Source organism: Littorina saxatilis, linkage group LG8 (assembly GCF_037325665.1).
Source record: "Littorina saxatilis isolate snail1 linkage group LG8, US_GU_Lsax_2.0, whole genome shotgun sequence".
Classification (NCBI taxonomy): domain Eukaryota; kingdom Metazoa; phylum Mollusca; class Gastropoda; order Littorinimorpha; family Littorinidae; genus Littorina; species Littorina saxatilis.
Window position 1 is genome coordinate 33734224 of NC_090252.1, and position 15106 is coordinate 33749329.

A 15106-nucleotide genomic window follows, 5' to 3' on the forward strand; every position below is an offset into this window, starting at 1 on the left:
GATGACGTACATGTCTATGGTTGCACCGGGGAAAAATATTTAGTCGCTGGAACCTATAAGGTATAACACATGTTACATAGCCACTGGTGAATTAACAGAGAGAAAAATAACAAAAAACAGTCATATAGGTTTTCGCATCAATGGGAGGTAATCGGAACTGACCAAAAAGACTGCGCGACCGCACGCGACTATACAAACAAACAAAATAAAATACAGCAGGTATGACGTTTGCATGAATCCATGATTACGTCTACATGAACAACAGTGATAAAAGTGCGCATCTCTTCCCAGCCGTGCAGCGCTTTGAAAGTTGGAAGCATTAAAATTTAAACGGGTAAAAAGCCATCGTGAAGATACGAAAAAAAGTATGACGTCTAAAATACTTAATGATTCAAACGCATAGTATAACATATCTAATTGACAACATTGACAACAGAAAATATATACATGGTTCACACACACAATCGAGTGCACACATCCATCCATGCTTATTTAAAGTCATGTACACACACACACACACACATACATACATGGCATCAAGCAACACACAATTAAATGACACATATGGAATATTGAAAACGTATAACGGACATGAACATGGTAAGTATTTTACACCGTTATCTACTATAAAATTGATGATATATATATACCACTCACTTGCTATTCGCCTAAAAGCTTGCGGTGTGCTGTGACACATATAAGAAACCAGAAGAAAAAAGGACTTTACTTTGGCGAAAAGAGCATATGCTGCTTATTTTTGTACATAGCTGCTATAACTGTATTTTTTCCGAACACTTACATGTAAAAAACATAGAGATATATCTTACCATTTCACTAAGACAGCCAAAATAACGGTCAAATTAAGGGGAGATCATGATGACGTACATGTCTATGGTTGAACCGGGGGAAAATATTTAGTCGCTGGAACCTATAAGGTTATACGGCGACTTATCAGGTGATAATGTTTCGAACTGTTTAGTAAACAAATCTATGGAATATTTTGGAGTTCCATTAACAGATAAACAGATCTATCTATCTTCTTATTATTTTAGGTTCGTCTGGGGTAGAGAAATAAAACACACAGCTAGGTTCGTCTGAGGTGCGGTCGCGTGTTTAGTCGAACCGAAAGTTGAAGAAGAACCAATCACAGATCTCTTTCGCCGCGATGTCAAAGTTCAGGTCAAAGTTCACTGTGTCTGCTCAAATTTGCGAGACAAACCTCTTCAAACTTTGTTCGTGGACAAAATTGGAAGTCGGGACCTAGCGGAATCGATTTCCTGGGTCACGTTGGCATAGCAACCGAAGGAGAAGGCACAAATCCGCGCGGTTTGGTGACAGGAATCGAAAAACCACCGAAAATCCTACCAGTATTATATAGTAGATGTACAACACTGTACTTGACACAAACGGCGGTTTATACAATTGCTGAAATATGTGCAAAAAGAATTTTTTGTTTTTTGTTTTGTTTTTTTGATGGTTTAAACTGTTTTATTCAACGTTTGTGCATTATTTACAAAAAACGCATATTGAGTAAACAACAACAAGCATAATGCTTATAGTGGTGATGGTCAACAATAAATATCAAATGACACTTACAGATCACTTGAATTGATATTAAGCACGCGTAAACCGCACACCAGTTCTCGTGATTTATTCAACCCCCGAGCCATCGGGGCCCCGTGTGACCCACTTTTTTTCCTACATGATCAATTTAGTCGTTTACGCTTTCAATCCTACTCTACATCTGCAAAAGCATGTTATTGTGCACATCTGAATCTAAATACAATTCCAGCACAACGTAATAACAAGGGCGCTCATAGCGATCTAGAAGAAATGACTGATAGTGACACAAAACAGAGTGGCGGCATCTTCAACGAAACTGTAGCGGTTCGAAAATTCGTCTGCTTTGGAAATGGTAAAATATGCTGCACATTTAATTTGATACTAGTCGCCCTGTCGCGGAAGTACGTTTTTATGCGCGCAATACTCAATCTACACAGGCACAGTAACAAACAGTATCAAATGGTTAAAATCTCAGTTGACCAGCATTTTTAACAAAAAGCCACAGTTGTATCGTTTTTTGTAGCCCACTTCCCTGTCAACAATTCAAAAAAGCTGCAAGTTGCACACACGAGTTGACTCATTTGCCCGGTTTGCTTGACATACATCCTTTCTAACTTTTAACATTTCGAACTGTACTGACTTTGTGTTGACAATAAGTGAATTGTTTGGTGTTTTAACAATGTTTGTGTAACAAGCTGTCAATTTAGTATTTATATTTTAAAAGTTAGGTCTAGCACAAAAACAGGGCTTCCGATTTGTACTTCCTTTCTAACTGCACAAAATACATTCTTTGAAAATGTCTCACTCTCAAAGGAAAGCAGCTAAGATGTTCCCGTTCGGCGAGAGCAAAGAGTGTATCCCTACTTCCGTATAAGCTCTTTGGTGAGAGTTCAAATGGAAGTATGTGTGTACTGTGTGAACTGTGTGTAAAGGCTCGGGGAGCTCAGTGCTCATAAACAGATGTTTTAAGTGGGTGTCACACTTGCGTTACGTTTAACGGCTTTAAGTGGGTGTCACACCATTTAGGTCACCTACGCTAACAAGATGGCGCGAGCTTCCATTCAAATTAGCTTAGGCAACGAAGGTTCGATGACGTCATCCAATAGTCTCATCACAGAAGGAACGTAGCCCATTTTGGCTCGACTTATTAGACAGAGAGTCTTGAAGAGAATGATCATAACAAAGTCATTAACAGAGTGCAGACCTCAACGGTCGTAAGAACGCACAATTTATTGTTTTCTGATGGTTATAACCGGAAATTGCTTTGGATCATGGGGCAGACTACTCCCGTAAACCCTTCAAGGATTACTTCCCTTCTTTGTTGCCGTTAGTTTCATGGCTGACGAACTTCGGAACAGCTGTTACTTTTCGTTTATGTAATATTTAGGGTTTGCTTTACGTGCAAAATAATGAAGTGTGAAGAGCAGATGACAGAAGAGCACCAGATATCTTACGTGTATGTCTTATAATTTGGTTTGCTGAACGTGCTTCGATATAGCTGCATGTCAATCAATCAATCAATCAATGAGGCTTATATCGCGCATATTCCGTGGGTACAGTTCTAGGCGCTCTGCAGTGATGCCGTGTGAGATGAAATTTTATACGGCCAGTAATTGCAGCCATTTCGGCGCATATTTACCTTTCACGGCCTATTATTCCAAGTCACACGGGTATAGGTAGACAATTATTAACTGTGCCTAAGCAATTTTGCCAGGAAAGACCCTTTTGTCAATCGTGGGATCTTTAACGTGCACACCCAATGTAGTGTACACGGGGGGGGGGGGGGGGGGGGGGGGGGGGAGTTCGGACACCGAAGAGAGTCTGCACACAAAGTTGACTCTGAAATAAATTTCCGCCGAACCTGGGATCGAACTCACGCTGACAGCGGCCAACTGAATACAAATCCAGCGCGCTACCAACTGAGCTATATCCCCGCCCCGCATGTGAACGTAAGTAACAACTGTTCGTCAGCCATGAAACTAACGACAACAAAGAAGGGAAGTAAGCCTTGAAGGGTTTACGGGATTTGTCTGCCCCATTATCGAAAGCTACTTCCGGTTATAACCATCAGAAAACAATAAATTGTGCGTTCTTACGACAATTGAGGTCTGCACTCTGTTAATGACTTTGTTATTATCATTCTCTTCAAGCCTCTCTGTCTAATAAGTCGAGCCAAAATGGGCTACGTTCAGCCTGTGTAGGGGAAGGGCTCCTAATATGGACCGGCTCCTAATATGGACCACTTCCTGTTCTGACAAACTAACGGCGCTAGAGCGCTCAAAAAAGTTATATTAGCCGTATTCAACCTCTCTGGATAACTTGCACATGTCAAAACAGTTGCAGAAACACACATCTCAAAACCGTTAGGCTTTTTCTCTTTTTTTCCCTTTTGGCAGTGTTCACTCTGAATTTGCCGCCTAAAACGGACTCGTTTCTGTCCACAGCCAAAGCTTTTATCACACAAAAATTGCTATATATGACAGCTAAGACCGCATTTGTTACATTTTAGCAGTGTTGACCCCGAGTTTCTAATGCAAACAAAAAATAAAAATAGCAACATCTCGAAGTATGTGCGAGTCCCCTAATATGGACCACCTTCAACAAATCGAAGAAAATAAAAGCTAAAGGCTATTTTCATTCATTCATTAAGAAGCTTGCTGGAAATAACCTATAACTAGCCCTCGAGATTTAAAAGAAATATAACAAAAAGTCTTCTTTTCGTGGAAGTTGATAATTTCACTTATTTTCACTCTGATTTTGATAAGCTTCTTTAGTTTCCTGGTGTACTTCAAATAATGCTCTCATCAACCCGACACAGATAAATCAAAAGCATATTTTAATTAGTCTGACTTGTACACTAATTTGTATCATGTTATTTGAAGTATAGGGGGCTTTTGACAGTGATTCGTGAAGGCCGCTTCACTGGTCCATATTGGGCGCCCAGGCTCCTAATATGGACCATTTGTGATTTTTTCTGTGTTTAATTTTTGCTGAATGTCTAATAAAGCTATTTCACTCTAATAAGGCCTAACGGTTAACCTAAGGCAAAAAAAAAAAAAAAAGGTGTGGTTACGGTAATATAGCCCAAACAAATAGGGTAGGAAGGTAGGCAATCACTTCTTTTTTTTTTAACTTTTTTTTCTAATTTGTACAAATTAAACCTACTTGACAGGGAAATAAGTGTGCGACTCGAGCGCTTTCGCTTTCATTGCGTTTTCTGCACTCGTTTTCTTGGGGTTTTTGTTTTGTTTTTTTGACAAATGTAATCCGTTTTTCCGTTTGTATGGCCATGTTGGGTTTGATGCGTGCATGCCTGGTTTTCTCCTGTAGATGGGTGTCGGCACAGAAGGTCTGCCCGCTGTCCTCAGCCAACATGCTCCGTCTTCATGGCAGCTCAAATTTTTTATCGAGGTTCTCTCCTCTAGATCCGCCGTGTTTCGCCTAGGGGCTTGCGCTGCCTAGTTGATAGGGTCACCTCGTAGAGGATGTGGTCATAGACCACGCACGGTCGGTCTTGGGATAGGGAAACGTTATGCTAGTCCGGAGGGATTACGCCACAATGGCCACCTCGCGAAGACCCAGGGTCCTAGACTAGGGAGGTCCAAGGGGGAGCACCGGGAGGGCTACCCCTCTACCCGCACCTCCAACACAATCCCTTCCCCTGGTAGCTTCATCCCCAAGGAGAAAACAGAGCTACCTGCAACACCCCGACAAATATAATAAAAAGTTATAGGGTCGGCCCCTAAAAATAGGGTAGGTCGGGTTACCGTAACCACACCTATGTTTTTTTTAGGCCTAAGAGAGAAGGACTACCAGACACAAAATCAAACTTCTTCGCAAGAAAACAAGCTAGTTATCAGCATGAAACAAAAAGTGGTCCATATTAGGAGCCCTTCCCCTACATTTCCTTCTGTGATGTGACTATTGGATGACGTCATCGAACCTTCGTTGCCTAAGCTAATTTGAATGGAAGCTCGCGCCATCTTGTTAGCGTGGGTTCCTAAATGTCACACTTGCGTTACGTTTTACGGCTTATGCATCGCCTTATGAGATGTGCTTATGAAGTTGCGGTCACACTTGCGTTATGTTTCATAACGCGGTTCAACATTACCACTTCCGCTTACTCACTCGCACGTGAAAATGGTCGATTTCGAAGAAGAAACTAGTCTTGGTCCGCTCTAAATAACAATGATCGAGACTTCCTGTCATTCCTTCGTGATGTCGAACCCTCTTACGCCATAATGTGACGTCTTCAAGACATAACCCAGATTTTATTCCTGGATTACTGCCTCCCATGGATACATTTCGATAAACGATCACCGCATTATGCTTCAGAATCCAAACATAATGTGAGTATTCTTCTACGGATAATTACATTTTCTGTCGGATTAGCGCGGTTGTCCGACAATGGTGCTAGAGGAGAGCAACACTGCAATCGGGCAACTTCCCGTGCAAAGACGAGAACAGTCAGTTGACTGGCATCTTCTTCGTGAAACCCGATTGTGTTGGATTTTTGTATTTCACTGGTTCAACCGCGGCAGTCGACCGTCTGTAATTCTGTGTTGTGAAACTGGCCCCTGGCCTCTCCTGATTGGTCAACTTGCTCCGCGTTATGAAATCTACGTAGAGAAATAGAACTTGACCAAAGCTTATGATTTTGACATAACGTCGCGTGGTGGTAAGACGTCGGCCTCCTAATCGGGAGGTCGTGAGTTCGAATCCCGGTCGCTGCCGCCTGGTGGGTTAAGAGTGGAGATTTTTTCGATCTCCCAGGTCAACTTATGTGCAGACCTGCTAGTGACTTAACCCCCTTCGTGTGTACATGCAAGCACAAGACCAAGTGCGCACGGAAAAGATCCTGTAATCCATGTCAGAGTTCGGTGGGTTATGGAAACACGAAAATACCCAGCATGCCTACTCAACGAAAGCGGAGTGAAGCTGACTATGCTCTCAGAGTATGGTTTGTGGAACCCAAATGGGCAAACGAGCTCAGACGTAACCAGACAATTCTGGAACGCTGAAGAAGAAGAAGAAGACATAACGTCACGCTCATAAGATACTTGCCTATGTCATTTTTTGATGTTATGAGAAAAACGAAAAATAACTTTTTTGGTTTAATTTTTGAACAATCTGCCTATCTCATTTTAGTCATAAGTTGCTAACTGCCTATCTCGGGCGGTGACAGCTGGATAAACGTGAGATAAAGAACTGACAGCAACATTTTCAATCAGCAAAACTGCGTAACAACCCACAAAGAGCTTTTGCATACCTTCACATTCTCAAAACAAGTCTTCCTGTATCATAAAGAAAAAGTGCCTAACTCAAGAAACGAGATCAGCAGTTTTCCTTACGTTACCGTGGCAATGGTTTCCGATGGTCTGAGAGTTTGTACTCTCTAACACATGATAGATACCATTCCAGTAGCTTCCCCTGTAGTTTCACTACAGAAATGCCTAACACTGAGATAGGTATTTTCTTATGAGCGTGACGATAAGCGCATGCGCAGAGGTGATTGCATAAGCGTAAGGCAAGTGTGACACCCTGCATAACGCAAATGTGACAGGGCCTTTACGGGAGTCGTGGCGTTGCTTTAAGTTCGGAAATCGAAAATCAAAAATGTGTTTCTTTTCAAAAAAGATTTTTTTGTTGTTGGGGGGGGGGGGGGGGGGGTGATTCTTGTGCATAAGTCTTTTACCCCATTCTAAAGTCCCAAATATTATCTTCTCAATAAGGACTTAAGGCCCTGTCACATTTGCAGGGTGTCACACTTGCCTTACGCTTATGCAATAACCTCTGCGCATGAGCTTATGTCAAAGTCATAAAGCTTTGAACCAGTTCTATTTCACTATGTAGATGTCAGTTGGTACACAGTTTTCGTTTTTCCAACATAGCCTACCAGCACAATTACTGCTTTTGTGTTCTTTATTTTTTCTTCTATCCCCCTTCTTCTGGTGTGATCATTTCAATGATGATGTGTTTACATAACCTCAATAGAACCTTAGAAATTTCATCAGTAGCAGTTTTGTGGAAACGTCTGATACGGGCCGATACTCAAATTTCAGTCGTGGAAATGAGCACGTTTAACTTTATTTCACTTATCTGGCAACGAAGTGACTGTGGTAAGATGAACAAAGTTAAAAAACAAAGGAATACTGTACTCACCGATACAAGAACGAGACAAGACGGTACGAATTTTCGCTTATGGAAGCTTCATCAGGAAAAACAAGAACACAAAAGACAACAACAAGTCGCGTAAGGCGAAAATACAATATTTAGTCAAGTAGCTGTCGAACTCACAGAATGAAACTGAACGCAATGCCATTTTACTCGTAGCATCGTCAGGCCACCGCTCATGGCAAAGGCAGTGAAATTGACAAGAAAAGCGGGGTAGTAGTTGCGCTAAGAAGGATAGCACGCTTTTCTGTACCTCTCTTTGTTTTAACTTTCTGAGCGTGTTTTTAATCCAAACATATCATATCTATATGTTTTTGGAATCAGGAACCGACAAGGAATAAGATGAAAGTGTTTTTAAATTGATTTGGACAATTTAATTTTGATAATAATTTTTATATATTTAATTTTCAGAGCTTGTTTTTAATCCGAATATAACATATTTATATGTTTTTGGAATCAGCAAATGATGGAAAATAAGATAAACGTAAATTTGGATCGTTTTATAAACTTTTATTTTTTTTTACAATTTTCAGATTTTTAATGACCAAAGTCATTAATTAATTTTTAAGCCACCAAGCTGAAATGCAATACCGAACCCCGGGCTTCGTCGAAGATTACTTGACCAAAATTTGAACCAATTTGGTTGAAAAATGAGGGCGTGACAGTGCCGCCTCAACTTTCACGAAAAGCCGGATATGACGTCATCAAAGACATTTATCAAAAAAATGAAAAAAACGTTCGGGGATTTCATACCCAGGAACTCTCATGTCAAATTTCATAAAGATCGGTCCAGTAGTTTAGTCTGAATCGCTCTACACACACACACACACACACACACACGCACGCACACACGCACGCACATACACCACGACCCTCGTTTCGATTCCCCCTCGATGTTAAAATATTTAGTCAAAACTTGACTAAATATAAAAAACTTGACTAAATATAAAAAGCAGACGCAACACGGAACGAACAAGGTTTGAAAGAAAATGGAGGGGTGAACACGCAAAAAAGGGAAGGAACTCTAGGAACGGAAATGAATGAAAGGGGAGAGAAGTGGTTGGATGATGTCAAGGGCACAGTCATACTAGACAAAAAGTGATACACATTCATAAAAGGGGGGGGGGGGGGTGGGGGGGAGGGAGGGGGGAAGAAAAAAAAAGGGGGAGGGGGGAAGAAACAAACGTACGCACGCACACACACACACACACACACACACACACACACACACACACACACACACACACACACACACACAACCAAACACATGAATACACACATAAACACACACACGTACCGTAAATCCACAGTATGTTTGGGAAATACATGTAGATCACATTTTCGCATTCAAACCGTCAGGTGTGGATGTGCCCAGGGATAATATGAAATCGGACTCTACTTGTTTTCTGTCTGTGGAGGTGCTGTACATTTGCCAGACACCTTTCACACGTGCATCCAGGGAGGTGTGGTTGCTGCTGTTGAAATGTTGGGCAACAGACCTACAGCGGCGATGCCGAATATCTGCCAGATGTTCGGTGAAGCGGGTAGAGAGGGTTCTTTCGGTCTCACCAATGTAGAGTACTTTGGGGCATTTGAGACAGGATATGGCATAGATGAGATTGCGGCTGGTGCAAGAGAACCCTCGTTGCCACACCTGCCCCCACATTTGCCATTCTACCACTCTGACCGGCCCCCAAAAAGATTTCAAAATTAAACGCACGTTCTCTTGCACCAGCCGCAATCTCATCTATGCCATATCCTGTCTCAAATGCCCCAAAGTACTCTACATTGGTGAGACCGAAAGAACCCTCTCTACCCGCTTCACCGAACATCTGGCAGATATTCGGCATCGCCGCTGTAGGTCTGTTGCCCAACATTTCAACAGCAGCAACCACACCTCCCTGGATGCACGTGTGAAAGGCGCCTGGCAAATGTACAGCACCTCCACAGACAGAAAACAAGTAGAGTCCGATTTCATATTATCCCTGGGCACATCCACACCTGACGGTTTGAATACGAAAATATGATCTGCATGTCATTCCCCAAACATACTGTGGATTTACGGTACGTGTGTGTGTGTGTTTGGGTGTAAATGTGTGTGTGTGTGTGTGTGTTTATGTGTGTATTCATGTGTTTGTTTGTGTGTGTGTGTGTGTGTGTGTGTGTGTGTGTGTGTTTGTGCGTGTGCGTGCGTACGTTTGTTTTCCCCCCTCCCCCTTTTCTTTCTTCCCCCCCTCCCTCCCCCCCACCCTCCCTCCCCCCCCCCCCCACCCCCCCCCCCCCCCCCTTTTATGAATGTGTATCACTTTTAGTCTAGTATGACTGTGCCCTTGACATCATCCAACCACTTTTCTCCCCTTTCATTCATTTCCGTTCCTAGAGTTCCTTCCCTTTTTTGCGTGTTCACCCCTGCATTTTCTTTCAAACCTTATTCGTTCCGTGTTGCGTCTGCTTTTTGTTGTCTTTTGTGTTCTTGTTTTTCCTGATGAAGCTTCCATAAGCGAAAATTCGTACCGTCTTGTCTCGTTCTTGTATCGGTGAGTACAGTACTCCTTTGTTTTTTAACTTTATTTCACTTGTTATTTCTGGCCTCAGCGCCCAGAAAAGTTCATTTTGATTTAAACAAAAAAAATTAACAAAATAAAGCGAATCACTTATGCAAGGGGTAGTACACTCGACTTATGTTACAGCAAACTCTAATCAGTGAATTGGAAACCACCAGCAAACTTTTCGCTGAAACATTTTGTTTCTCCGGCGGCGTTCCTTTAACAACTCATTTTAAATATAATTCTTATGTTGTTGTTTTCTCACACAAAAACAAAGACCCACTAGTACCACTTAAATCAGTTTATTCGAGCAAGTCTACAAAGCATGCAGTCTACAAAACACTCAAAGCCGGCAACACAAATTCTCTCGCATTCACGTAATAATTACATGTATTCTGCGCTGCTGTATCCCAAGTAATGGCCGCAACGAAGAGAAGCAGAATATAAAGATAATCCACAGTCTTCATTGTCAGCATATTTTGCACACACATTTTTGTCAGCAACAACAACGGAATCTATACATATGATCGCTTTTTATCAGTAGGTATCATAGTATTGCAACACTCAACTCCACTTTTTTTTCTTCTTTTCTTATATGATCCGACTCTCTGAAACAAGACGCCGTACGCCCAGTCAAGCGCGCAGTAAAGCTCGCAAATGTACAATGTATCACACCCAGATGACGGAACCGAAACAGGACACAATTTGTACACCAACTTTTGAATACTATTGCTACAACGGAAATGTATTAATCCAACCCAGTGTAATATATTTATAATAGTAACCATCAGAAATGATTGAATTTATTTCCCTTTCGTTCTTAGCAGTCACGTGACTTGTGACTGCTGATCACTTACTATGTGCGTATAGTTAGTTAGTTAACTGTTGCTTAATGGGTCCAGCGGACCATTTAGGCCAAATTAGGACCCCAACTATGTGCGTATGCAGCACAAGAAGGTGAAACAAGGGTATAATACCGAGGCATGCTAATTAGAGTTGTCTGCCCTGCCTGTCAGGGAAAATTCGTCAACTCTGACAAATCTTCGATTGAAGTCATCTTTAAAGCATAAGTACATAAAACAAGTTGCGTGAAGCGATATAAAAACATTTAGTCCAGATCAACACCACAAACCAATCATCGCCGAGACTACATTCAGATATTCTCGGCTAACCATACCGAAGACCGAGACGGGTAACGCTCGCCGCCGCGAAGCACGCGTCCGAAGCACTTACTGAACCTATTTTCTTTCATTCTGAGCACATTTTTTTGGAGTAAAAATGACATATCTATATATTTTTGAAATCAGGAGAAGATGAGGGATACAATGCAGTCAATTTGAAATCTGTTTGCAAAAAATCGGTTTTAATGACAACTTTAATGAGTAAACTCATTAATTAATTTGTAAGCCTCCAAGCTGAAATGTAATACCAAAGTCCGGGCTTCGTCTAGGATTACTTGACCAAAATTTCAACCAAGAGGTTGAAAAACGAGAGCGGGACAGTGCCCAGTCTATTCCCAGTCTATGTATAATGTTAAAACATTTAGTCAACACTTGACTAAATGTAAAAAAAAAAATAAATAAAAAATAAAAAGAGCTGTCTAGCCATTCGGGAGTGTAGACATAAATCAAATATACACTATCTCTGATTGGTATGAGTCGTTTCTCTTGTCTCAGAAAAGTATAGTTCCTTGAGCAGCAAATAATAACACCCCTGCAACTACCTGCTTAAAGGCATATGTACGCGCTCCCGTGTTTACAAAGTGTAGTTTGCCCATAATCGATGTCAAACGCACCATAAGACCATGTAATGACGATATGTCGCCATGCGCGGACCATATACATGCATTACAGCTTGTTTTAGAGTCTCAAAAACTTTGGATGTAAACAAAGACGCGGAGTTATTTCCCTTGCGTCAACGCTACCTCTGTTGGCAAATCTATAAATAGGACGATCCAGATCAAAATGAAAATTAACATATCTCAACATTGAAGGGGTCCTAGACCACAATATTTTGCAGGGAACTTAATTTAGCATGTCTCCAGCTGTTGGTAAAGCAATTAGCGTGTATAGTCATCGAGTACATATGGCTTTAAGTAAATCATAACGATTAGTAAACATATAATATAGTATTGTCTAAGCCGCCATATTGGAGAGTTTTCTGGCGAATTGGACCTTAAAAAGTTCAAGGGACATTAGCTGTACTGTAATTTAGAAACACCTGCAATGATTTGCTTAAAATTGCTCCAAAACTATGCAAAATAATTAAATGAAGTTTAATCAGCGAGCGGTTTGCATCGACAGCTCTCATGCCAGGAGTCCGGACGTCATCATTATTAAGTTTTCATAGCTACCCATTCGTCAAAGCAGATCAAGACCGTTAGATCGAGGAAGTAAAACCTACAATCTAGCTACCGCATGCACATTCCGTGCCATGCAGGGTTAAAACGCTTCGCGTAACAGACCAACAAGAAAAATGTTCATTCAAAATGAACAGCGTCGATGCAATGTCCACCAAAGATTTATTTTGGGAAGTGTTAAAGGTTAGGGTCAAAAGTTAATGAATTGCATGTTGTGCTGGATATATAAATTGTTTATTTCAGTCAATGCTTGCTATGAATTGATCAAACAGCCACAAGAAAAAAAACTTTTTAATTAAAAAATAGAGCTTGTTTGAAACAGGTAGAAAGGAAGAGTTGATATTGCAATATCTGTACGTGGGAATGTGGTGAAAAAGAGTGCTAAAAGTAGTAAGTCAGTCTCAGATCCATTTCAAATATTTATTGCAGAAAATCAAAATACAAATTACAAAAAAACACAAAACCATTACCAGGTGTCATAGGAATGTTTGAAAACAATAGTTTTAATTTTACACTGTAAATACAGGAATCAGAATTAAACACCTCAAATTGGCACATGCATAATGAATCACCTGGAATTGCAACAGGGAGATACTGAAGTAATTGGAAACAAACATCTGAAATTGACAGAGAAACAATTGAAAATATAGTACCAGTTGACATGAGCGTACAATATTTTAATGGAAGTGCATTTTTAGCACGAAGCATCCGCAGGAGGATGCACTAACAATTACATATTGCCACAAAATGTGTACGGACATTTCACAACCGTGCATTATTAGCACAGAACACATACATGGGGGCGCACAAAACATTATTGTGACAATAATTTACACGAAACATTTCACATAAGTACATTTTTCAGCATGGTGCATCTACAGGAGGGTGCTCCAACAATGATGCATAGTGCCAACATTTAGCGCAAACTTTTCACAACAGTGCATTATTACCACAAAGCGCATACAGCGATTATATAGTAGCAAGTTGCACTAAACATTTGAACAAAATGCATTTTGTTCAAATGTTAACAGCACAGCACCAAGTTTTGCATAAGTGCACAACAGCACTGACCATTTCACAAAAGTGCATAACAGCTGTGACAATTTTACAAAAGTGCATTGACCATTTCAGGCAGATGGCTAACATGCAGATTTCGCTTTTGTCTGTCTTTCTTTGAAAAGTAGGCATGTTCAAGATCGATGAAGTCATGAGCAATTGGGTTAGATGACAGAAAAGATTCAAAAACGTCAGATTCAGTTAGATGACAGAAAAGATTCAAAAACGTCAGATTCAGTGTTTTGGGCACTGTTGAACAGGAACATTCTCTCCTGTTCAACAAATGTGGGTTCAATTCAAAAGCAACATTGTCACAGATAGGCTAGTGTTACATTTCTGTAAAGTTTCAAAAACATCTTCCATGTTTTGGTTACTGTTGAACAGAGGCATATTTTCCTGTTCAAAAAAGTCTGACACAAATTTTCGTAGTTGTGGGTTAAGGTTCGATCTATACCGTCATTCAAACGAGTCGTGGAACCGTCATTGTCACAGATAGTGTTACATTTCTGTTTTACATTCAAACGAGTCGTAGAAGTAGTAGTACATTATTTTGTGTTTGGTTGTTTTTTCTTTTAGATTCCTGTCACTCATACTAGCAGTATTGATTGAGGTACATAAATCTGTTGATGTACAGGGATGACTTGTTTGTAATGAATCATTGTTTCCTCCACATTGAGTTTGCATTGCAGTTGGACAGAAATGAACAGGTGTTAATTGATAAACAAAACACATTGATGTAGTGTTTGAGAATCTGTTACCATCTAAGGGAAGCAACTGCTACTAATGTGTTAAGTAACTAACGAGAGTTAGTTCCCTTGTTACATACACTGATCATCTGCATGGCTGACAATAAACACAGCTTGCCCCCTCAAACCATCGTTTGTCGGCTTTATCGTGTACATGCATGGTGAACGTGTATCCACCTTCATCACAGACATCATATTGGCGACGAGGTAAATTATTTTACATACATATCGGCTCTACCTTGTGCAAGAACTTTGTAATCTCACTTTTCTGACTTGCCACGTGCTCCTCAACTTCCAACATGGCTGAACAGTTATCTGCACTACCTACTTATCCTTCGTTTGACTGTTCGTCTGATGGCGTGTCTATCAGATGGTGATGATGATGATGATAATTAGTTTTAACGTCTTCTTGGAACCATTTGGCCTATCTTGGGACAGGTAGAGTTAATGTGCTTTATGTGGGGACAAGACACTGGACAAACATGCAAACAGAGAACACATATATGATCGTGATATATATCTGGAGGTCCTGTTGCGATATTTCGAAATGGGGATGGAAGTAATGATTGTGTTCGCGGAATGTGGTTGGACTGGAGCGGTTTTGTTGGCTTATTTGCTTTTTATGTATGTAGAATATGTTTGTATGTGTGGCTGAATAAGTT

At 40.7% G+C, this 15106-nt stretch overlaps 2 protein-coding genes and 1 long non-coding RNA gene across 5 annotated transcripts in view; 1 reads left to right on the plus strand and 2 right to left on the minus strand.

The window, feature by feature from the left end:
- LOC138974311 (uncharacterized) overlaps positions 1-14745 on the minus strand; it is a 31440-nt gene extending 16695 nt beyond the window's left edge. Inside the window, exon 1 of the mRNA XM_070347022.1 lies at positions 14718-14745. Coding sequence (XP_070203123.1) covers positions 14718-14745 — 28 coding nt within the window. The remainder of the gene's footprint in view (positions 1-14717) is intronic.
- LOC138973373 (uncharacterized) overlaps positions 1-15106 on the minus strand; it is a 458327-nt gene that overhangs the window by 137696 nt on the left and 305525 nt on the right. The gene's annotated exons all lie outside the window — the stretch shown is intronic.
- LOC138973367 (hemicentin-1-like) overlaps positions 1-15106 on the plus strand; it is a 486299-nt gene that overhangs the window by 68891 nt on the left and 402302 nt on the right. The window lies entirely within an intron of this gene.